At 37.4% G+C, this 26,207-nt stretch overlaps 1 protein-coding gene across 1 annotated transcript; it reads right to left on the bottom strand.

Annotated features, from left to right (window-relative positions):
* Nucleotides 1–274: 274 nt before the first annotated feature.
* On the bottom strand, nt 275–26,152 carry VWA3A (von Willebrand factor A domain containing 3A). The gene is made up of 33 exons (XM_066561245.1): nt 25,606–26,152; nt 25,258–25,375; nt 24,551–24,652; nt 24,375–24,457; nt 23,415–23,469; nt 22,589–22,687; nt 21,434–21,540; nt 21,040–21,165; nt 19,666–19,774; nt 19,207–19,272; nt 18,619–18,744; nt 17,739–17,877; nt 17,546–17,649; nt 17,227–17,307; nt 16,133–16,227; nt 15,111–15,230; nt 14,162–14,236; nt 13,354–13,498; nt 12,174–12,372; nt 11,665–11,735; nt 10,538–10,678; nt 9,047–9,146; nt 7,945–8,055; nt 7,496–7,593; nt 7,195–7,347; nt 6,584–6,692; nt 5,757–5,901; nt 5,129–5,273; nt 3,927–4,078; nt 3,532–3,658; nt 2,852–2,949; nt 2,431–2,495; nt 275–1,209 (listed from the first exon to the last, which is right to left on the bottom strand). The coding sequence occupies exons 1-33, from the start codon at nt 25,653–25,655 to the stop codon at nt 1,193–1,195; spliced, it is 3,531 nt and encodes a 1,176-aa protein (XP_066417342.1). The 5' UTR covers nt 25,656–26,152; the 3' UTR covers nt 275–1,192.
* Between the last annotated feature and the right edge of the window lie 55 nt (nt 26,153–26,207).

Raw genomic sequence — 26,207 nt, 5'->3', positions numbered from 1 at the left:
TCCACAAATAAAATCACAGAAAGTGATGCACAGCACAAAGCATCAGTTGAACTGCAGCATTGTAGGAAAGGCTGGCACTAACATGGAAGGCAGGAGTCACCTGGTTCAGAGCATAAAACACTAAATAGATACATTTATGAGAGAAGTAATTTTTAATTCCTTATAGAGACAAAAGAGATAAAGGGACAGAAAAGACACAATCTCCCATATCACAGCATATCCAGTGACACACAAGAAAAGCAAATGACTCCTGAATAAATGCAGATCAAGTATCTTAATTCTGAAGTATGACTCCATTTTTATTATATTGCATATATGAAACAGCTGAGATGAATTTCTAACCCTCTGAAAGACAACAGTGAACATCTACAAAATACTAGTGAGCTGTCATTACAGAAATCAGTAAAAAACAAGTATATTTCACAAATCAACTGATACTGGCAAACATATTTTTAGTCTTTCTAGACAGGAAATAGATAAGAACAGAATTGCTCAAAAGATAGGCAGTGTCTGGTTAGGAAAACACAACCAGGCTACATCAGCAACAGGGTATTACTTTCTTCATGTCTCATCATTTCTGAATCATCAGCTCTAAATTCTTCTTTACTGCCAACACAAAAAGCAAAGAGTCAAAATAATTATTAGCAAAACTTCTCTGTGTAAAAACATGAATTACAAGTTTTGTTTTCTGCACTAAGGTTATTTCTTGGATTTTCTATGCAAAACTGGCATAAAGAATTCTCTTCCTGACATCACAGCCATCTGTCCCATCTGTTAGGGATAAAAAGCACCAGAAAAAGAATTCTCAAACCAGCAGACAAAAAAGGCAATTTAGACATACCAGCAACTAATTGAAGAAATTATTGATACAACCCAGTAAAAGAGAACCAACAGTAGTGATCCTGTATCACTACTGATACATACACTTTTAAAATTTCTATTAGCTGTATTGAAAACTATCCTCTACGTATATTTAAACTTTGTAGAGTTCAGGGCTTGATTTATTTTGAATCCTGCAAAATCTGCAAGGGGAGTGAGTGCAGCTCTTATCTGCAACTTCTTGTCTTGCTGGCAGTTGTGACAACAAAGAAAAAAAATCATCTTTCTTTGTGCTTGAAGCTGAAAGGTGTGAACACACTTTGAAAAGAAGCAGGTGAATGGTATCATTCCAAACCTCTTCAGGATCTTCTCTTCATCTAAAATTTAATCCTGCAAGTGAAGCACATGAATACTTTTAAAAATACAACTCAAAATATATAAAATGCATGGGCTCCAGCTCACCATTGACAAAACAGTAATGGAAAACCAACACAACTGAAACTAAAAGTAATAAAGTTTCCTTACTTACAAGTTTTATGGGGCTACAGTGCTATGCCCTTTCTGGAGAATTTTAACAGGAACACCTTCCTACACACTTCACCAGCAATGCAGTTTTCCTCAGAATGCTGAGATACAGAGACAGTCGTGGAACACCAGCCTTATCTCTGCGTGCCTGTAACAACTTCCTTGCTGCTGTAGGATGGTTTTATATCTGCTCCCTCTCCAAGCAGCTCTGGGGAGTGATCAGCCCTGAAATGCTGAATTCTCCAGACCCTGACACACTCACAGACACCCTCTCTTGCACACCAGGCTCCAGGTTCCACTCTCCATGAACCAGGCATTCTTAGCCAGCAGGTCAGACTGGATTTTTTTTATTCCTATTTGAATGACTGGGCAATGTTTTTGAACCAAAATACAAACTACAGCTATAGAAACAAGGATTTTAAAACACCCCAGTCCTGCTCTGTATCTGCCTTACCCAAGCCCTTGATGAATATCTTGGCAGGCCAACATTCCCTAGTGCAACTCTGCAGTTGTCTGTGCCCATTGTTTTCCCTCAAACAGCTCTGTGACAAATGCTTCTGTCTTCTTTAATCCTGAGAAAGTACTTCCAGCCACAATTTCTCTTTTCCTGTGGTTTTTACTTTGCCAATTTAAAGCAGCAGGTTGGCTCTGGGAGAGGTTCAGTTTGCCCAGCTGCCTCCCTAGTGACAGTCCCATGTGTGCTGAGGATGTCTTTGTGTTAGTGGGGACCTTTTCCCGTCAGTCTTGTTCATTGAACAGATAAATCATGCAGCAATTGTTATTACAGCCACTACACCTGGCTCTGCTCTCTGATGGGCTTCACTGCTTGCTAGACCATGAATAACTACAAATAACTACAAAAAACCTGCCTTGCTCTTTTCACCCCCAACAGCTCTCTTTGAACTCTTCTTTGGTTATATGGGGTTTTACTGTGGGCTAGCTCAGCTAAGAACTAAAATCAATACAAATGTTTCCAATTTTGAAAAAAGTCCCTGCTAGAAATGAATAAATTTAATAAAATATTACCCTCCTACTGAAATACACAAACTATGCATAAACTATGATGTAAATGTGGTGTCTGTTTACCTGAACACTTTTTTTGGAAGCCAGAGTTGTCTTTTTGGTTTGTGTTCCATTTTTCAAGCAATAATCTGTTTGAAAGAAAAACAAACCCCAAAGAATGACAGCAGTTTGTCACAGAGGCATAGAACACCTTGGAGTCTCTGCCTAGCCCTGTCCTTGGGTGACTTTTCAGCTATAATGCATTTTAAACTTCTTTGCAGGAACTTTTGCCTACTATTCCCATTGAACTGGTGCTGTCTGGTTCTGGGTTGGCAGTTAGGAAAGGTAACAATGAAGAAACATAAATCTTCAATTTAATTGTCCTTCACTCCTTTTCTAGAAAATTCTCCAGGTCTATTTTTTTTATAAAACAGACATTGGGAGTCAGATATTCTTGTCTTCATCCCATGAAATAATAAATACAAAATTATTTATAAATACTCACCTCCAAGATTTTGCCTGCTTTAAGAAACTTCTAGCTTTTGCTACTTCTTGAGTAAGGTTCTTTAGATCATCTCCTTCAAAGTAAGGGAAAACTGGATTCTGAAAACACAGTTAAAATGTTTTAACTTGCACCTGTTTATTATCTTCTGTTTCCACACCTGAATTAACTGATCCCAAGCTCTAAATTTCCCGACTTGCAGAGAAGCTCTTGGTATCACAAGGGGAGAGCAGAGCCAGCCTAGATTGAACCTGGCTCTGTTCAGGAACATTTTTCTGCTGTGGCAATGCCTGAGGTCTCAAGCTGGAGATTATTATAATTAATGTGCTAAGCACTGTATAAGGATTTTACAGTTAAATGAAACACAAGATGGGAAGGATAAGAAGACAGTAAAAGCTGAAGTTAGCTTAAAAACCACATGCAGACACACAATGTATTTTGTATTTCTCTTTCAAAACCTGCATTGCACTGTGCATTCCTTTCATGGGCTTGGGGACCTCACCAAGGCTGTTAGCAGAAAGGAAAAAACAGACACGAAGATTTCTCCTTTTGGTTTTAATATGATCTATCTTAGAAGTTTTGTATTATTTTTTCCTCATTGTTTTTCTTTTATAAATGAAGTTTCTCTACTGCTGAAGAACTAAGTTGCAAAGAAACAAAACAACCTGATTTATTTAACATACATCTTCATCATCCAGGCCCTCTGTCAATATTCTGTGTGCTGCTAATTGTCCATCTTCACCTCCAGAGCTGCAGTGGAAGCGCCCTCCTGTTTGGGAAGCAAGCTTCTTCAGGAATTCAACAGCCCCTCTGTCAGCACAAAGTAGAAAGCTACTTATGAAAATTGTTTTCTGAAAGCAACAGCAAAAGAATTTCTAAGAACTTCTCAAAAATATGACACCAAAACAAATAGACTGGAGGATATAATTATAAATTCCTGTATGAAATGCAGGCCATGGGGCAGAACCTGTGTCAGAACAATCCTCCCCATTACTATCTTGGTAGCACAGACTTCTGGCAATAAATAAAGTAGTCATTTTAAGAGATTTTTGTTTTGTTCTTGCAAAGTATCATATACCTGTCTGCACAGCTAAAACAAATGGTGTGGATTTTAATATCTTGTTTCTTTATCAATCTTTCAATTTCTTTCAAAATCAGACTGCAACTGGTGTCTGGTTTTCCATCAGTCAATAGATACAGTGCCTCTACACCTTGGAAACTGAGAGCCTTCTGAAAAGGAGAAAATAAGCTTAAATAATTGGTACATTTATATGAAATATTATACTTCAGAACAAAACCACCATTCCAGTAATTTAGATAGTTTATATTTGCCAATATATTTATATTTGATCATTAATCAACTTAATTTTGTCTTTTCATTTTTGCTTGTTCAGGAAGGAGATCAAGGATGTAAATTTGAAAATTTAAGTAGATCATTTGTAGCATAAGACAACATATTTATAAGCAGGGCATTGCCAAAAATTGACTCATTGAAATAAGAAAGTTAACTGATTTTGGACAACTAAAGACAAAAGATGTTTCTATCATATTTTATGGGAGTTAAAGTTGTTTAATGTCTGCAAATCAGGCCCACTAGGACTTAAATGATTATTATGAAAATTTGCTACAGTAATTGACTCAGTGAACATCTCTGTAATATACACATCTTGCAGCTCTACTGGACTTCATTCATGATGAATGCCATAACATTTATTTAGAGATTGTGTGAGGCTGTCTGGAAGAAGAATCGTTCATTAAAGGCAACACTTCTTTTTTGATTCCATTTTAAAATCTCATAAAATTACAAGTTCAGTTTTAAGTTATTATTACTAGTTGATTTCTACACTGAGAATTTTTATAGGAGAAAAGTTTCTTCACCTGTTACTGAAGTTCAAGAATTGTACTCAAAACCCATGAGATTCCAACAAGTATTGCTTATTTAAAACCCTCTTTGGGTCAGAACAACATAGCACAGCCACAGTTGTACATAAACATCAGTTTGAGCAACTGGCTATTTCCCCTCTCCAGTATCCTTTGAACATAAATATTAAAAATACTATTGATATTTGACTTCTTTTTAAAACTTAGTATGAGCAATTACTTTGAGTATCTATCAGCCCTTGGGCCAGAGCCAGTGACTTGATTTCTGAACAGTTCAGTGATTTGCATCTAAAGCTGTTGCACACTTTGACATCATCATTTCCCTAGGATGTCAGCGGTGAGGTGGAAGTGTTTTACCCCCACAGACAGGCTGTGCTCCCCAAGCTGTGCCTCACCAACCTGTAAAGCTGCAAGGATGCAGGAGCTCCCATGAGCATGGCATGAGGAAGCCCACTGCACAGCATCATGGCAGCTTTCATCAGTTGCCTCTACAAGATGCTCTCTCCAACTCTCTGTATTTTCTGCAAATCTCAGCAGGTTAAACCTGAGGAGAAATGTGACCCACAACATTTAACCCTAACCAATACAATGAGTCACTTTGGATAAGACAGTTTTGAAATAAGTAAATACATTAAATAAAAAAAAAAAAACAAGCCCAAACCCAAGAGTAAAAAAACATGAAACCCAACCAAACCCCCTAACTAAGAGCCTAGTGTTGGATTAAGGTCTTCAGCCTTGCAAAAGTCAAAAAGCATATCTTACTTTGCATGACCAGCAAATCTATGGGATTGCTGAGCCTAAAAGGGTGAACAGCATCAGCCTACAGCACAGGCTCAGATCTTAGAGAGTTTACAACTTAAAACTGGCAAAAGCAACAGAAAAAGCAGTTCTTGTCACATGCACATGATACTCTAACATACCATAATTACATGAATTGTGTTTCAGTGCTGTATCACTGTAATTATTAAGCAATCTGATTACATAACAACGAGTGCAGATTTCAGTCTTTATCAGTAATTCACCATACCTGACTTCATTTTTTCTCAGCTGTTCCCAGATAAGGGAGGTAAGTTCTTTTGTGACAGGTGGCAGATGTGGGCCCATGGAACCAGATGTATCAATCAAAACACAGACATTTGCTTCTAAAATGGTACCAAACCATCTTCGGCTTCCTGGGGCAGAACATTAAAACTAATTAAGAGTTCTTACATAGGCTTGTTTTATTGAGCATAATGTAAATCTTCAGGCTTTAGGGGTAATTCTGGGCACATTTCTACATAATTAAGTCTAATCTATGAGGTAATGACATAGTTAAAAGGTTAACAATTGAAAAGTCTTTGGCCATTTCAAAACTAGCACTATCAAGCATTAATTACCAGCTAATTGTAGCAACTTGCATTAAATAATTTGTCCTTTACAATCCAGCAAAAAATTAAACTATTTCCCAAGAAACATCTTTATGAGCAACAGGGAGATCAAAACAGTCTTCACCAATAGTGATGCTGAATTTCTAAGCAGGGCACATTCTAAGCAAAACATGCAGAAAAGCTAATTTTGCCTGTATATGTTACTGTATCTATTCTGTTGATAGAAAGCTTCTACTCTGTACTCACAAACACACAAAGGCCAAAACCTAATTATTTGTCAGCAAGCAAGATGTTTATCAGCTGCACAGATGCTGAATTTTCTTGTATTCACAAAAATAAGTTTTAAACTTTCGATGAAATGCAAACCAGAGAATCTTTATTCACTTGGGAGGTTCAGAGTTACATTCAGATCCATTCTAGCAGAACCAGCAGACAAGAAGGGTTTGTAGATATTTGTGCTTTCCAGGAAGCCAGGGGCACACCGTACCTGAGAGCAGCCACTGCACCCTCTGGATATAACGCTGCAGCACCTTCTCCAGCTGCTCTCTGTAGGTTTCCAGTTCTCTAGGCTGAAACTGCAGATGTTTCACAACCCCCTGGAAAAATTCAGTTTGTACAAGAGCAGCTTACTTCAGGAAATCTGAGCTGAGCTGCTATGTATGCAGTGTTGGCATTGGACATCAGGGAGATGTTTGTCTTTTTATCAAATATGGTAAAAATTCTGTGACTCTGTTGCTTGCACTTAGCTTTCTATGCTTCTCTCCAGTCATTACACAAACTGAAACAATCAAGATCCAACATTTTCCCAGTTTCAACTCACACATGATTTTGGTAAGTTTAACTTAAAATTTAAAAATTATTTTTCATACGTATGAACAGAAGAGATGCTATACATTCTAAAGAACATGCAGTTTGGACTTCTAACATGCTCAATGGTTTTTTGCCGTGAATAAAAGACCTTCTCTAGCTTGCTACTGGAAGTATGATTTAGAAAGATCAGGCAAGAGTGGAGAGAAAAGTCAGGGACATCAATCAACACTCACTAAACAAATACAAAGCCTTTCAATAATGAGGTACCTGACATCTGCAAAAACCTACATTGATTTCTGCACTGGGGAAGATAGAACAGTATTTTGCTGATACTTTCTTGTGCAGAGACTCCACAGTTGTCTTCTGGTGGGTACAGCTTGGACCAAACATCAGTCTGGGCAATTCCAGGTTAAGCTTTTTAATACTGTACTTGGTCAGCCACTTGTAAGACAAACAAATAGAGCAATTGATTGTTGGAAATATCAGAACAGTTTAAGCAATAACACATTGTACAGAATCACAGTTAACATTTATATTAATTCAGATGGATAGCTCCAAAATGGCAATTTATTAGTAAGGAGAAAAATACCTCTTTGCTTGAACAGATTTCCTCTTCCTCTGGCAATTTGACAGAGCAAACAGATTTTTTTACACACACTGCCTTGGGATATCTCTGATATATTGTACCTATTTCAGAAATGAACAAAGTACCTAAAAAATCACTTATTTTAAAAAATTGTCACCTTCAAAAAGTTCCAAACCAAATCAACTAAACCACGTTCATAGGGCTTTTCCTTGGAGCACCTTCAACCAAAAGATCCCAAGGGACTTGACAAAAGAAACCCCCCCCAAACCAGGAAAAAAGTGCCACCCACCTGCATCTAAAGTAAAAATCCTTAGCACTGTTTGGAAAGTGAAACTCTCTCCCACTCACTGTCCAAGGCACCCTGGTTATCAGGGACTTACCATCCTGCCAGTTTTATAACAGAAGTGCTGATAAGAAAAGGGCTTCACCCATCCCATCCTGATAACACATACCCACATTTCTTCCTTCTTCAGTGTAAAATGCAGACACAGAAAGCTCTGGCTGCTTCCTGGGTTTGGTCTTTCCTTTATTCTCAGTCTGAGGCCATTCTTTTACTGTTTGTGCTACAAGTAAATAATAGATAAAAACCCCATTAATTTAGCTCAGCTGGATAAAACTCTTACATGGGCAGAACCCAACCCTGTTCTTCTCTTCATATATTCCTATTATCACAATTATAAATGCTTCATTTTCTTTGATACTGATTAAGAAAAACCATATTACAGCACTACTGCAGCAGCTTTCATAGAAATGAAACTTCTACAAATATGAAATTACCATCAGGAAGAATGTCACAGGAGTTAATTTGAAAAAAATTAGAGGTTTGGACAAACATTATTATATTTATTGGAGAAACCAGTTAACTTTGTACAGAGAACCTCAGATGCAAATATGAATCTAGATTTGTAAACACTGCTACATATCAACATCAGGAGATTTAAAGGCTCAAATTTAATGTAAAGAAAAATAACCAGCAAATGTTAGTGATGATACAAAGAAAAAACTCAGGGAAAAAAAAAAGAAATGGAGGAAAAATGAATTGGCCCTTAAAGGACCAGCAATAACTGGAATCAGTTTAAGAGCTTTCATATACCAGGAGCAGTTGGAAGAGTTAGCACTTCACACAACCTGACATTGCTGTTGTACCATTCCTTCATTACTAGATCATAAATAAATGAAGTGGAACAGCATATTAATTAAAATGGGATCCAACAGATTTCGTGGCAATGTATACATTAAAGTAATAACATCATAAATGTCTGAACTGCTGAGCCTTATGGCATTTCCTGATAAAGGTCAGGTATTCAATGCTAGGAGCTGGAAATCATTGCACAGCTGTGCAGAGTTCCTTCCTTGCACAGTCTAGAAGCAAATGAGGTAAATTACAGCTAAAACTCATCCAAAGGAATTCCAAAACAAGGTTCCTATAAATCTGATTAAAAATTACAATTCCAGGTGTTTATAAAACCTTAATTTAAATCTCTAACTTAAATACTGTCTTTTAAGCAAAACCCAAAAGAAACTGAAGAGAAAAAGCCCCTAATCCATTCAGACCTGGTGGAATTCCTGCTTTGGCACTAGGAGGACGCCATGCCAGTGCTCTTACAGGAGTATTTCTCTCTGCACCATGGTTGTCTTTAACATCCTTAAGCACCTTTAATAACAACAACAACAAAAAAGTAAAAAGTGCTTCAGATGGATCATAACTGCATTATTCTAACCTGGAACTATGCTTCTTTATTATTTAATTCCTGCTTTACTCTGGCTTTTACAAATCCACAGAGTGCCATGACAACACATTAATTTGCAGTTTCTTGCTGGGTTAAGTAACTCTAATGGCTCTGTTTTAATTTTCTTGCCAATATCATCTGCTACTATAAACCTGAAGACTAACTCCTACAGGGAGAGGAGTTTGGACCATTTTTGCCACCTGAAGGAGCAGTCTAGTGAGGTAATGGCCTTGCTTTATAGAATACAGTATTTAGTATCTTCCTCAGCATTTTAGTGACTATTGAAAATCTAGTGCTGACACCAGTAATTTCTCCCTTGGGTTTGGCTTATCCCTCTAGGGGTTGAGCAGCCTGCTAAACAGCACAAGCACTTGTTTAACCCTACTGTAGGATAAGACTTGCTGTGACACTGAGCCTTCAAGCAACTGCCATCTAATTTAACATACTGCTCTACTATAAATATCACAAACATCTGTGGACAACCCCAGACGTGTTTTCTACAAGTTTAATCCCCACAAAACTATGCTCTCTTAACATCTCTGAGTAATTAGTTTCTCCTGCATTTGTGAAGAGGTGTTGAGAATATGTCACTTTTGATAAAACAGCCTGGAAGACCTACAAAGCCTTTGCAACATTCCCACACCTACATTCCCATTTCCTGCATTCCCACACCTACAACGCCATTCCCATTGCAAAGATAAGAACTGAAAGTTCCAGCAGACACTGGCCCTTTATGCATATTACACATGTGCACACCTACTCAAAACACAGTCAAAATTAACAAACACTAGCAAAATCCCAGGGGATTCAGTAGTGCAGCTCCACAGAAATAAGCACAGCAGGGAGGAAACAAATCCTGAATCCTGTTCTTGTTTTCTGCTGGCTCTCTGTGAGGTCACAGACATGCTACTGAGCTGCAGCTGTCTCATCTGTAAATGAGCAGACCATCATAATATTCAGTACCCTCTAGAAGGACTTGCAAAATAGATGTAATTTGGTATAGCACATTTCTGCTTTGCCTTTATTTCCATTATAATTATTTTTAAGGTCAGAGGAAGGATTAGTTAGACACCTTTTGACACTACAGTGTGGTTCCATTATAATTAATTACTTAGTATGATGCACTTTTTGGTATATGGAGCATTTTGAATGCAAACAAAATCAAAGTACTATCTCAGTGCTGCTCTAATTTCTTCAAATTTTCAGCTGAGCACTTCTCTCACGAAGAAGAACATCCAATAGCTGGGTAGGATCTTTAATTAACACACAGCATATTAAAAATGGGACCACTTCAAACCATTCCAGGCAGACTCACAGCTGTGGGTTTAGGAGATGGCACCTTCTGTGGGGTTTTTTTCCCATTCCTCATAAGCACATTTGAGTCTCCTTCTGCTGTGAGGGGTTTCACAGACTGATTTCCTGAGCGTTGCTTTAAGGACTCCACCAGGAATGCACACTGAAATGGAAATCCACATTGCTTAGTAATTCAGATACATAGAATTTAAGGAAATGACATTTCAAAGACAGGTATTTTGTATTTACTACTATAATAATAAATAATATTCCTATCTGACAATGCTTAACACCTCTAACTGAACAGAAACCCCTTTGTGCTGTGCTTGCTCAAACACACTGTATGGAAACCCTTCCTGCTCTGGGCAAACAGACTAAACCAAAAGGCAGCAGTGTACATAAACCAAACTGGAACAAAGTGGAAGATGGTGAACCAAATAAATGCAACTGTAACATGATAACAAAGTATTTTTAGGTGTCATTGAATAGCCAGCAGCTCTTCTTTTAAAAAAATCCAACTTTTGTGACTCAGACTTGCATCCAACAGGGTTCTCAGCCCTCTGGGCAAGGTTCTTACTGCAGATCTCTTTCTACTCACACTTTTATAAGAAGAAGGCACCACACTGCCAGGCTGGCTATACTGCTGCAGTTATTCTGTTGGGTATCTTTGGAAAAAAGTCATGAACATGGAGTATGGTGAGATGCAGTCTAGTTCTGCACCCTCAGCACACCTGAGAAAAGAACTGGTTTAGAACTGACAAAGCCATTGTGCTAAGGACAAGCCCTTCCTACAGTGGGACTTACAAGAATGTAGTGTTATTTATTTGCATATAACATTTATACCTTTATTATAATGAAGAATTAATTTATTTGAAAAGAATTCATAACAGGATTGGCAACAAAAAGGAGAATCACTTGAACTGTAAACTTGTATTTGGTATGGAATCCTGGCTACTCCAACACCAGTCACTGCAGTGCTATGGTGAAACTGCTTTCTAGTCCATAGTTTATGGTCACTATTCTCACACTCTAGAACATTCCTGCTCATCATAAGGGTTTTGTCCAATCTCCTGAATTATCAGCTGAACAAACACTGTTGATTTTTTTAAGGAAGAAATATGTAATTAAAAAGTTCTATGTAATTCATACCTTTTGGGAGTAGTTCTTTGCTTTTTCCATTTCAGATATAATACTGGTAATATCATCACTTTCAAAAATACCTGATAATCAAATAGATGCTAATTATCATGGGTTTCTTAAAGTGTACAAAGTAAATATTTTTAAAAATGTACAACAATTTACACCACATGCTAAATACCAATGCAGAGAATCAAAAAACCTTTGTTTCCTGCAAGCCTGATCATCTGGACTTATCATATTAATAACCATATTTTAAAGCATCCTTAAAAAGGTGAACAGAAAATGGTGAATTCAAACAGAAAAAAAAAAAACCCAAACAAATTCCTTCATTAAGGCTGCATTATAATATTCTGCAAAGTGGTTGAAAGTCTCAATAAAACTATAACCTGTGTTTATATCTCAGTGCTCTCAGCATATCTTAAAAAAGTAAACTACTTGATTTGGGGGTAAAAAAAGCATTAATGAATATTATTTCATTAATGAAAAAGAAGCATGTGCTGACTTTCCTTTGCTCATACCTGCTTCTCCAAACCAGTGAAATCTCCCACTGGCTGCCTGTACAATTTCTTTAAAAGCACTGGCAGTTTCCCTGGGGGTGGCATAGCGGGCTGGAACAACCCCACTGGAGCCAGTGGCCTCTGTTACACTGAACAGACAGACATGGAGCTGGAAATCCAAACCTCCACAAGCCTCAGCCACATAAGCACTGATTGTGTGCTGCAAGACAGAGAGAAAGAAACATCAGGGGGGAGCCTCTACCTCAGACAAGCTCCCATCTACTCCACTGGGTCCTGAGTGATGTCCAGGTGCTCCCAGCCAGAGCAGCTCAGAACAGGAACGTGCCCTGAGTAGTGCAGTGCAGTCACAGCAATTGTCACTATTGCTGCTTGCAGGGACAACAGCTCTACTGCAGGCAAGGGGTGAGCTGGGGTGCATTTGGGAACCAAAGACTGAGATTGTGGACATCAGTGTAGCTGGGCACTGCAGCAAAGCAGGGATGAAACTGTCCATTTGTCCCTCCTTTTCGTGGCAACCATATGGGCTTTAATGATTTCTTAGGTCTGCCCAGAATTTCCAGAGGTTTGGTAACAAAAGGAGGAGACACCTTACTGCAAACATGTAGAAACTTGAGGCTGTGCACACAGCTTAATGGCCATGGAGCACATTCAGTGCAAACATGGATCCAGGCAAGGGATTACTGGGATAAAAACAGCAGCTGTCTCTACAGAGTGTGCTGTGGAGCTCCACTGGAAAATTATTTTTGAATAATTTTGTATTATTTGGATTGTATTGTATTTTTGAATAATTCTGTACATGAATTGTACAGAAATGGTAAATTACAAAAAAATCAGATTGCTCCAACTCAGAAATCTGAAGCAAAATGATGCCCAGAGCTGGAATGGGAAAGGAAACCTAAAAGCATGTCTTGAATTTTCTATAAATAATTAATAATTGCTTCCTCCAACACATGACTAACAATTGCCTAACTAATATGACTAACATTGACTAACTAATAGAAATGGAAGTTTTGGGATCCTGACAGTTGTGCTGCCTTAGGTATGTAAAGGAGGAATATTCTGCCAATGAACTGGGATTGGCTATAAGGGCAAAAAGGCATGGTGAAAAAAGATATTATTATATTAAATGATATTAGTTTTGATAGGAACTTAGAGAAAAGTTGCCTATGATGACACTCACTGTTTCCTGATCAGGTATTCCAGTAGTCAGCAGGTAGAGTCCCTGTGATTTGTGTTTATCTTTGTCTTTGAAGTCAACTTCCACAGCTCTTCTGAGTGCACTCATGACATTTCTACTGCCCTTGCACTCCAAGCTCAACACCCACCTAAACCAAGATGTTTACAGTTCAAAGAATGAAGACAAAAGCTCTTGTTTCTGCTCAAAGCAATGAAGAGAAGTGTCTTAAATTACATTGCCCTGGAGTCTAAAATTTTTGAAAATGACAGAGAGCAAAAGCAGATTATGTAACAAATTATTTGCCCTGGTTGCCAGCATGGAAAACTAGTTTTTAAAGTAAGATACAAAGCATAAAGAGGAAAGAATTCTCTCCTAATTTTACATGGAAAAATATTAATGTAGTAGAACTTAGAGAAACAGAAATGAAACCAGAGCTATACTGAGAACACAGAAGATGTGACTCCACAAACAGAAGCCTGGGATTGTTTTCCTAAGCCTGTGGGAAAAACCCCATTGTTTATCTCTCACATCCCAACTGAACTTGAAGCAGTTTTCAATTCTTCATGTAACCTCTTCATTCCTTATACAGACACTTCTGTATCTGTGTACACATATATTATATATACATATGAAACAAAGTCACCCCAAGCTTATTAACTTTTACAATGCTATTTTCACTTGAAACCACTATAACAATCACTGTAGAATTTGGCAGCCTATTCTTGTAACATGATAAACTTATACAATTTTTTAGTTGTTTGCAATTTTTCTCTGTGAAATTCACATACATGGGATAATTATGTGATCCTACCTCCAAGCCTTTTCTAAGTTTTCTGGTTGGGAAGGACACAGTTCCTGCTGCCAAGGCTCAATGTCACTCCCAAATCTTTCACAGAAAGATAAGAGCAATTAATTTTTATATTATAGTTTAGAACAAGCAAAAAGATAAAATAAATTCACAGATGAAGAAAAATCTCATTTAGGGTATTACAGGTATACAACTGCCTGATGCCAATTATTTTCTATTTCAAACCATTCAATTATCCACATTTATCCATCACCCCAGGTTTATTTGATTTTCTTTCCTGAATAGGATCCTGCATGAGCTGGGAAAAGCTCAGAGGAAGGACTGTGCAAGAGGAACTCCAACCCTCAGCTGCTGCCTGCACCTCTCTTGTGGGATAAGGGCTCTGTTCTCACACCATGTCCTACTGGAATAGGATGGAACTGGGATAGCTGAACAGGATATTGCACACACTGCAACATCATCAGGAACTCCATGAGCTGCTGGCTCTTACTTTTACCTGCCAGACACCTGCCCAGCAGTTGTGCCTTCTGCCTGCCAGTGCTGAGTTCAGAATTTTACCACTATAATATATTAAACAGTATTGGAGTTACTGTAAAATTTAAAGGGTGCTCTCAGTTATGGTACCTGAGACATCAAAGTGCTCTTCTGGTGTCTTTCTGACAGGTGAATTAATACTGTTATGAACAATATAGCAGGATGAGTATTTGTTACAGGTATGATGCTATCAGTTCCAGTGACCCTCAGCCAAAAAAGTGATTTTTAATTACTAATCTGGTCTCCACACATCTGATTCATGCACTTGCCCAATAAGGACCAATCAGTGCTAGTCTTGCAAACACTTCACTAAAAACATTAAATACTAAAATGTGCCTATTAGTAACTAATCTCTCAGCATACTTCTTTCATTGCAATGCATTACAGTTGTTTTAAAAGACTCCTAAAAATGACTTACGCTATAATATTGAAGCAATCCTTATTTGACATTTGTTCCTCAAGTAAAAGTCGCAAACAATGTTGGATATGAGAGATGTAGGTGGAGTTTGTCACTGATACATCAACAAGTACAACCACCCTGTAGAAGAAAAATGCTATTCATTATAAAAAGAAAAAAGTCTTATTTAATTATGTATTCTTATCTTTAGTGCACTGTAACTTGTCATCTTCTACCTATGTATCAAAATGTATAAAGACTGAATTGGTATTTTTAAAAAAATCTGCAAACAAAAAAATGTCACATTAGGTGACATTTAAAAAATAAAAATAGGAACAGTAATGGAAATTTCTGTCTTTCCTAAACTATGGAATAATCAGGGTACTTGTTAAGGAGCCATTAATGGCTCCTGAACCCCAAAATGCTTCTCCCCTTCTCTTCCTCCTGGAATGTGTGGATGTTTGCCACATGGAGAGTTATTGGATACTTGACTCTCCTTTCCCAGCCAGCATTTCAGGAGCATTAATGGAACAGTAATATGAACAGTAATATGGAATATGACTCCAAAGACAAATGGTGAAGGTTTCTCTCAGCTCATCAGTGGTTGCTCAGGTTTGGACTGACTGATGCTATGAGCACATTCCTGTTTAGAGGGAAGGGTTAATGAGGAGCTGCTCAGCATGGTCAGGTTTAAGTCTTGCTTGCAGAGACAATAAAGATGGTCACAGTTAAGGGACACAGGATAATTTGGGAGCAGTAGTTTTGGAAAGACCCACAGGTGTGATGGACAGTCAGTGAGTTCCCAGCACAACAGAGTGGCCAGATGGGCTAATTCAATCCTTAATCAATGAGTGAGAAAATCTCTAGTGACAGGGGCCTCAGCTACCTCCTTCTGTCTGAAACTCCATATTCAAGGCTTGCAAACAGGAAAAAGAGCAAATGTGCAGCTGAGGTTGGGTAAGGCCTCAGACAAGATGTAAATAAACACCTTCCTCAAACACATTAAGACTCACAAAAAAACCCTCCAAAATCAAATACAATACCTTCTTTCACAAACACTTCCCCATATTCTTCTGCTAGCAGCAGACAGCCAGTCAATTCGTTTCTCATAGATTTTTACCATTTTAGCAAGGACCCTCTATGCATGAATAAAGAAAATTTATGTTAGAAATAGAAAGTTCAAGTCTTTTATTGCCAAATGCTTAGGAGAGAAATAACATAACAGCATAGTAATGAAAAAAAAATAAAATTCATTCATTTAGATAGCAACATTTCATTCTAAGTACAGATAAGAGAACACAGTCCATGAAAAAAACATACAGTGATAAAAAAGCAACAAAGAATTTAAAGGTCTGTATCTCCACTTCACTCTTCCTCTTGCCACCATATTCCAAAACAGTGTTCAGGCATACCAAGAAAAGAAAAAAGGAGCTTTAAAAATACAGTTTTTGCAAGCTTACCCCTTCTTCAATAGCATTTTTAGGCAGCGTTCATAGCAAAACACATCATTTAACATAAACACAATATTCTCAAACACATGTATTTCTTTAACAGTATCAATTTGATATTAAGGTAATTTGTTCAACCTTTATACACCATGACCTTTCCAAGTCTATGTAGGTGTTACATGAGGGCATATCAAGCTAGAAAAGGGCACTGAACTCACAAACAGAACTATAATTTAGCATGCACAAAACACAAGCATCTCCCAGTGAGCAAGAAGCCACAGAAGCTGCTTTTCATTTCAGCCACTTCACACCCTCCTTTTGGACTGGCTGTAGAGTTCCACAGACTTCACATCGCTCCCACTTTAATGGATTAATTGCCCTGCCTGGAAACATTCCCATAGCCCTTTGTCAGGACTGCCATGAAGTGGGAAAGAAAAAGGACTAAGAAAAAGACCAATATATAGCAAACATCCCCAGATGGCTTCTCTTTCATTAAACTTGCCCCACTCTCTGATGATCTGCATTCTGATCTAGGAGGAAATCCTCAGCAATCCCCTCTGCCTGTCAGAAATCCAGTGGCAGCTGTCTGCACACAAATCCCTGCAGTACTTAGCTAACAAGACAATTAATGAGGAATAATTAGATGGTAGTCTAGCCCTGACAAGGCCACATCATGTTAGACAACTCACCTGATAGTTGTACAATACTGGCAGGTCAACATGGATATTTTTTACAGTTCCATCATACCACTCAAACTGCATCATCACTTTCTAGAAGAACAGGTAGAGTTAACTGTTTACAGAACCCAACATAAGACAGACTAACATGGAATTTCTTCCTGGGTCTTTCTTAAGAATGACATTAAGTATTTGAGTTGAATCTATGACTCAAATGTCAGCCTGTAGAATTTCAGCTAACTTATAAAGTACTGATTTAAATTAGAAAGATGTAGCAATAGAAAGAAAAAAAACCTCACAAACCCAGGGAAAAAAGTTCCTCCTCACTTGCCTCATGTAGAGTTGATGATACTGTTTTTTTAAGAATAGGTACAAAATCTTCCACAGGAGAGAAAGCATTGGGAGCCAGAACTTGATAAAGGTCTAACTTTTTAGCTATAGGAAGAAAAAAATACATTAAATAAATCACACAGTCTGTCTTTTATTTATTTTTCATACCTGTTAGGCTTTTCTTTCTGTGCTACCTTTCAATCCATACGTCTTTAACCAGTCTGCTGAGCTTTTGGCCAGGATGCCTGGTGTTTGAATAACTAATGGTGCTTTGTGCTTTGGAGGCTTTGGGAAGAAGCTAGAAGGTGCTGGTTTTGCAAATGCTGTGGAAACCTAAAACAGATTTCAAGAAAAGCTCTTGCAAGTTTTAACATAATTTATTTTTACCCTCAATTCAAAATATCCAGAATGGAATCCTGGTGAACATAATTAAAGTGCTGGGATTCCAACAAGCAAAACACTTTGAAAGTAGCTGTCAGTGGTCCTCCTAAAAATGGGCTTTTACTGGGGATACAGAACCTTCTAAGTCATTCCAGAGTGACTTCTGCTCCACAGGTAGTCTACACAGTCCTTAGTAACTATGAGGTTGGAAGAAAGAAAAAAATAATATGTACAGCATAGGAAGGATGAGGGGAAATACAATTAGAAATTTTATTCACAAAAAAATTCCTCCCAGGCTTGTATAACAGTGCTACCAAGACAAGCCCTTGTAAGTTTGCAATGGATTCAAATCTCCAACTAAATCACACAGGAGTAAATATCATTTCACCAATTTAAATGAGTGCTGGAACTTCATTTATATGATTGTGCATAGAGTTAGGCTAATGCTCCTGAGATTCCCATTCCAATCACAGGACAATGCTCTTTTCATGCATTGTGGAGAATACTGAGCAAAATGTCTCCTTTACTGATTTTGTTCTTAATTTGCTCTTAACAATGAATTTTCAATAGAGAATACTCAAAGTTCACATATCAAAATACCTGATCAATCATACAATTTTTTTCATATTGTGGACAGTTAAAATTTCTAACCCTAATTATTCAAAGTACACGTGAAAATAAAAATATGCATACATCTGCTCTTTTACTACCAAGCAAGCCACCAACTCTTCTTTGAAAACTCTGTTTGATGCTCTTAAGTAGGTCCTTAGCCTTCTGGGTTTCCTGAAGTAGCAGATGAAAATCACTGCTATCAAAATTCTGCAATTATCAAAACAAATGGGGAAAAATAAGTTAACTATTGTTCAAACAGCAGCTGAAAGCAGCTTTCTTGCTTTACTGTGCAAACATCAATACAAGACTGCCTGGCATGGCAAAATTGAGTGTGAATGTATCTAATGCTCTGCATATAAATTAGTAATAATTTATAAACAACATATTACTTTATTGCTTTGAATCACTCTACAGTAAGCCACTGCTTTTATCAGCCATAAGTCAGCAAACAAAACCTGCAGAATTTATTGCACTTTTAGGGAATGTTTTCAGTTGCAGAAAGAACTAACCACAGGTTTATTGAGCACATCCTCAGCATTTCTATGACAGAGACTTTCAGCACCAATTCTTACTATCAACTTCTACTCAGGTGATAATTATTTTACCTTCTCAAAGTGAAGAATCATCAGCAAGAGAGAAAAATGCTTTGCCTCTGTCCCTGTCACCTACCTCTCCCTGGGAAGAATAGCAATGATAACGGCCTCTTACAGCTTCTGCAAGGTTCTTTAGAACTGCCTACATATAAAAATAGGAAGAGAAACAGTTACTTTGACTTGATATCAAAAGATAATCAAGTCAAAGATAATGTGGCTTGTTGTTATTTAGTTCTCAGTAGAGACAGAAAAAGAATATTTGAGATACATGTAGTGAGAAAGCCAAAATAATTATGTTTCCATCATTTGCTTACCAGTCTTATTTTAATATGGCTGAAAAACTAACTGAGTAAAGCAAGTTACAAGATGATGCTCCAAACAATTTTTTTCATGTGTCCAAATATGCTCTGAAGAGAAAAGAACACTAATTCAAGAACTCTAGCTTACCTTCCCCACAAGTTTATGGGAGAAGGCATTACAACTGAATAGGAAAACAATGCACTTCAGGAAGTTAAGTATTACCACAATGACTTACAAGGGAAGCAGGGTTGCTGCAATCATATGTAACAGTGTGAATCTGCACTTTTCTCCCCAGTGTACACTGCTGTGCATAATCACATAATATTTCAAAAGACTGATCAGGGCTGATTAAAAAAGAAAAGAAAAATATATTAACAATGGCAGTAATCAAATGGGAAAAAAAAAGGCCACACTGAAGAAGATATGGAAAAGAAAACTGGGAAAGAAATAATAAATCATGGGAATTATTTAGGTATTTAGCATTATCATGCTTTTGGAGGGATTTTCTCTCCCTCTTTCAACCATTACTGAGATGTCACTACTGGAGCTTGGTTCTGTCCTGAAAATCTGGATGACAACAAACCCGCTAGGATTCTATTCCCATTCAGAACAGCTTGTGAATGAAATGTTCTCAAGTATTCCCTGCTAGCCCTGAAAGCTAAAGATCAGGAGTTGTGGCTTTGGCCACTGTGACAGAAAACCTTTCAGCTCTGGTATGCAAGGATATCCTGTTTCCAAAGGCACCCAAGAAAGTAAAACTTTGTTTTATGTTTAGAACTTAGTGTCCCACACAGCTATCACTTCCTGAGCTCTGATGGTTAGTAAAAACTTTTCCTTGCAGCTACACTTCTGCCAGGGACAGAAATTAAGGAATTTTTCACTCTGTATGAACTTCTGGTTTCTGTTCAGAGCAGATCGAAGCAAAACCTGGAACCTTGTAATCAACAGTGTGTGTTCAATAAGTCATCTGAAATTTAAGTTCAATTACTCAAAGTATCCATCTTGCCAAGCTTACACCATCCCTTTTTGCACATTTAAAATAAAATACAATTAGTAAACTAGGAGAAAGGTAACACCCCTAGAATCCTTATTGTAGTCTTTTCCTTGTAAGCCCAACTCCAATACTGGAATTTTCAAATTATGACAGCAGAACTGCAGAATTTAAGTCCATAATTTATATAATCCCACCTGGTTTCATTTATTTAATCAGACATTTTAAGTTCTCCATCAGCACTACTAAGATCACAGAGAGAAGAATCTTTGAATACCTAATGCTGTTTTATAGCACAATCTATCTTATCCTTCCCAGAGGTGTGGACTCTCAGTGACACCTTTAATGACACTCAATTGGTGTAAAACTAGAGCTAGCAGGCTCTCAATAGATTACTGTGATAAGTGATCTGCAAAGGAAACACACAGCTTCATAACAGAAATGAAAAGATTCATAAATAGTAAAAAAGGGAAGAAATAAAGGAATTCAAAGGTATAAACTAAAAATATGTAATACACGGACCTTGAATTTTCTTTTTATTTTTGTATTAAGTTCAGTTTCTTGTACCAATCCTGTATCCAGGTTAAATGTGGTTGTTCAGACAGAAAATGAACTTACCAGTTTCCTACAATAAGAACCAAGGAATTCAGTTCTCTCATTGGAAGGACATGCCTCAAGGCCTTCAGCAAATTGCAGCCTTGACCAGGCTCCAGCTCCTGCACCCACTGTCTCACTTCATGGAGCCTGGGAGAGGGAACAGGAAAAAGAATATTTAGGTGCTAAATAAGATAGATCACAAAGATTACTGCAAGCCACAGGAGCAGCTAAGATATTTTATGTGTGAAAACCATCTTGAAACCAATGATCACGTGTCAAATTCATTGCTTTTCTCCCCTCTTAAAATCACTGCAGGCACCAGATGAAAACCACTATTACCTACATGAGATTGCTCAAATTAAATGGAGACCTTGTCTGAAACAACTTGATTTTTCAGAGCAATTAACTTACTTACACATGAACATTGATGGTTTTTGGACTCTCCCACAGTGGTGAAATTTCTGTACTGAATGAGAGGCAGTACAATTCCTTCTTATAACAAAGCTGCTCATCTATTAAACACTAATAAATAAAAAATTATGAATGCATTACTATCCATGCTGCTTCTGGCAGGGTTATTATGTAAAAGACTAAAAATAGTGATTTCCTATTTCCTAATAGTAATTTCCTAAAAATAGTTACAGCAATATTTTCAGCTACCACTAAAAAAGCTTCCAAGAAAAACTCATAGAAATTCAAATATTTGGTAAGGATAGAGACAAAAATACAAACTTAAGTCATTCCAAATTATTAGTTAATGGGGCACAAGGCAGGGATATTTGTACTGGTACCAGTTTGTCTCTTCAGCTGATGACCACATGAAACAGCAGTGATCTAGAATGCACAGAGTCACACACCATCCAATTTCTAAAAAATGGTTACCTCATAACCATGGATAGGGCTAAACAATAGTTCACATATTCAAGCTAAGTAAACCAGACTGTGGAAACTGAGTTTTCTTGAAGGAGTTTTATTTGAAACACACAAATGAAAAATACAAATAATATAAATTGGGGGTAAATAATTCCTGAATGTGGGAAATTGAATTGTACCAAGCATTAAATATAGACATTATCTCCTCCTTCCTTACTGCAAAAGTTTTCTAAAAACAAAGAGCACAATAAAGGACAAGTTTCTTCTGAGAAGACAGAAAATTATTAATTCACCAAGGTTCTGACAAAAATTGTGAAGTGGGCTTTACTTTCTTAAAGGAAACTATATTTACTATAAATATCTCCATGTATAATTTGGGTCTATCTCTTTACAGCTGCTTTTGTTAAGCAAGTTAATTCCACAGAGAATGTTGATAGAATTGAGAAACTTTAATAACACTTGCCTTAATAATATTTTCAAGTATACTGGATTTGTTCTGATTTGGATTTGTTTTGGACATTAACAAATACTACACTTCCAGAGACATTTGGAGCACACTTTTCTACAAAAGAAAATTTCTATTCTATTGTATATTAGTAATGTAAGCAGATTGTTTTTTATTTGGTTCCTGGCTTCTAGTTCCACAAAAGCTTGATTAGTATGTTAAAACAGCAAGATTTGCTTTACTATTACTTACCAAAAGGTTCTTCTGAAAATCCAATAGTCTAGGTCCATAACTCAAATGAGACACATCAACCAAAAGTCCAACTTTAGTTCCTTTTATAACACCGAACACCTTAGAAAAGTCACTGTAAATATTAGCTCATCTACAGTTTAATAATTTTACTGTTTATTCTGTACAACACCATTTTTAGATCAAGCATTAGGTATTTATTTTAATTTTAAACTTTTTAGCATAAAGATGACAAAGTCAAGGAGGAAAAGAAGAAGAAAAAAAGAGAGTCATACTGGCTCCCAGTTAATCCTTACCAGGAATCATGTTACCTTCTTCCCAAGACAACTTATTCATTACTTGAGAGGATAAATAAAAAACAACTTTGTCCCCTTCAGGCTAAATCAAGCAACTTCGTGGAAACCAGATTTTGGAATGCTGCATCTTTCCCTATTCCCTTCAAGAGGGAGTCACATCTGAGCACTAGCACTGCCAGGCACAGTGTGATGGAGCAGCTGTGCAAGGGTGGCCACAATGAACTACAAGAAGCAGAGGTTAAGCTCAGCATTGTCTGCTCCCATTTAAATTGTGCTGAGAGGACCTGATGACTAAGACTGCTAAGAGAAAGGAAAAGAGTAAATCTAGAAAGCAGAAAACTGCATACCACCAATGAAAGGTCAGGAAAAATAATCCACTGTCAACATCACTGCATATGACGTGGAACTTGTAGCAAATAAGGAAAATACAAAGGCCTTCTGGAAGCCACTTTTCACTAGTATTCAAAAGTCAATTTAGTCTTTAATGACATATAGAGTTTCATTCTAAAAATATACTGCAAAGCTCAAGTTACCTTTCTGCTGTCCTGCAACAGCCACTGAATTCGGTGCTGGTAGAGTTCAATCACTCTGACAAAAGGCAGAGCACACATTTAGCTACAGTATTCCCTCACACTGGGTTTCAATGTAACAATCAACCACCTCTCTTCATCACATCCCTTTCTCACAGATGCAAAATCTGTGGCAACAGGTGTTTTAAAATATGTTAAATATGCCCTTACACAACTGGTGGTTGCAGGGCTCACCACTTAAATACTTCTTTCCCTAAAGCAGAACAACTTCCAACAGTCTAATATTAAAATAGTTATAACCTGGGGTAAAACAAAATGCTTCCTGTCCTCTAAAATTGTTTTACTTTAACCGATGGATTTTTAATTCCATGCACATAATGGTTACAAGTTGGCAAACAGAAAGTTCAAGCCAACATTTTAAAGGGGCAAATCCATTTTGCTTTTTCAAAGCAGAAAAGCTCCTTCTGTTTTATAAAAGCCTGACACAATGAGGTATGCTGAAATGGCAGCACTCTTATCAATTGTGAAGATTATTCTACAGCTTATTGAATCTATAAATTAAATGACTTAAGTTTCTTGATTTTATATATTTAAAATTCACTTAGAATACTTTCAACTTCCACATCACAACTGCATCCATGGCTTGAAGCTAATCCAAGTTTCCCTGAGTATAACTCCTGGCTACACAGTGTTACATATAGAAACCTGAGCAGGCACTGGCTGCCTTTCCAAAATGAGCAAACTGCTTCACATCAACACCTGGCTGATAAACATCTTCCTTAAAAAACCCCAGACCTCAGCTGCAGTGACATACAATTATCCCTTAATCTCAGCAGAAAGGATTTAATGCTGAGATACTCTGAGGTGCCCAGAGACAACAAATTACGATTCAAGGTAGTGTCTACAGTAATGAAGATCCAGAATCAGTTACACATCAAAACAGTAAAGAAGAAGGATACTTACTCAGAAAGTCTGGATTCAAAATCAGAAACAGTTTCCTCTGTAAACTCCATCACTTCACCATCATTTCCTGAATTCCTGGAGCACTATGCATGGTTAACATCAGAGATGCACACAAGTTAAGACTAACTAGAGAAAAGGCAGTGTTGAACTTACAAAATAATATTGCCTTCATTTACCAGATACTCTAATGTTAATTGCAAAGATTCCAAACTGTAGTTTCTTATCCATTCTTCTGTTGTTTGCACCTTTTGAGACTGTGTTTTCTTCATTTGTTCTCTCTACAGATCAAGTGAGAAAAAATTACATGCAGTATGAGAAATTAAATGTTCTGTTTAAATGTGACAAAAATCTAAGTCCTCGGGAGAGCTGCTGCTAGGCAGTGCATGTCTAAGAACATAATTTTATGTACTGGAATACTCTTCTGAATGTGGGACACAAAGGAACTTTCACAATACCCTCAGACTGTGAGCTAAAGGAAGGGAAAAGACAGCTTAGTTTAGAGCAGACAGGAATGAAGACAAGAAATAGGAGAGCTCAAGAAAAGAATTAAAATAAATACCCCAGTGATTTACCAGAGAGGAATAAAAATAAGCATCTCCCAAACATGACACAGAGTTTGAACTTGGCTTCTGCCTTTTGGAGGAAAAATGCGGCTGATCTCATTTATTGTTTTGCCCAATTTGTTGTCAGATTAATCTCTGCAAAGAAAGTACATGCAGTTTCTTGACATGAGTGATCACGCCATCAAACTGTCTGTGTATATATGCAAATGTATGTAAGGAAGCATATTAGTTGTCTATCAGTTTATTTATTCCCCACTGTGAATTTATAATGGGTATGCATTACTGTACCAGCTGCTCCATTTTGTAGGAAACTCGCCTACCAGCACATCTTGTGTCTTGCTGCTATGTGTTCCCAGGAATGCATTATCTGGTCCTAGAGGAGGCACAGCAAAATCTTGCCCCGGTGGATGATCACCCTGTAGATGGAATTTTGTCAACCTACGAGATAATAATTTTATGAGAGCAATTCATTACCCATAATATTCCTGTATTGTCATGAAATCATTTCAAGCTTTTTCTGTAGGAACTGTTCTATACTTTAATGGTTGTTTATGCATTAAGTTAATACATGATGTTTTGAAGGAATATAGTATATACTTTACATGAATTATAATTTCTTTTCTATCTACATATGAAGTCTCAACTAGATTTTGTAATGGTTTCCTCACCCAATTTTTTCCAAATATTGATTGTTGTCCAACAAGCACACCATTTTCATATAATGTGTGTATCCATTATATGAATAAACTTAGCCTTGTTAAAAATAAAAAGAAAGCATTAGAGCAAAAAAGTTAAAATTCTCAGGAATAAACACTATTAGTAACGTATTAATATTGTCAGCAACTTAAATGATAATTTACATTGTATGTGGGACAACAGCAAACTAAAAAATAAAGAGAAGTTACAATTATTCATTTATAGAAAACACATTTAGGAACTATTTTGCAGAGCTGCTTGTTAATGGATTTTATGCAGTTAATTATATGCGTGCACAGCTGCTGGGAAACCGGTTACAGAGCTCAACCAGAAAAAGAGATTAACCACAGCAAAGCCCAGCGCGGCGGCGGGAGCTGAGCCAGCCGGGCTGGCAGCGGGTGGGCGAGCTGCCCTCGGCTTTGGGCGCGGTACGAGTCAAGCAAAAACCATTAAATCCCGGTTTTCCCTTGGCTGGGCTCCACCGCCTCCCCCCGGCCCAGGCCACCCGCGCCCTGCGGCTCACAGCGGGTGTCAGCACAGCCCCTGCCGTCCCCGAGACCCCGCTCACCTCACG

This window comes from Molothrus aeneus, chromosome 16 (genome assembly GCF_037042795.1).
Source record: "Molothrus aeneus isolate 106 chromosome 16, BPBGC_Maene_1.0, whole genome shotgun sequence".
Classification (NCBI taxonomy): Eukaryota; Metazoa; Chordata; class Aves; order Passeriformes; family Icteridae; genus Molothrus; species Molothrus aeneus.
Note: the sequence above shows the minus strand (reverse complement) of the source record. Positions and strands in the feature narration are given on the sequence as shown.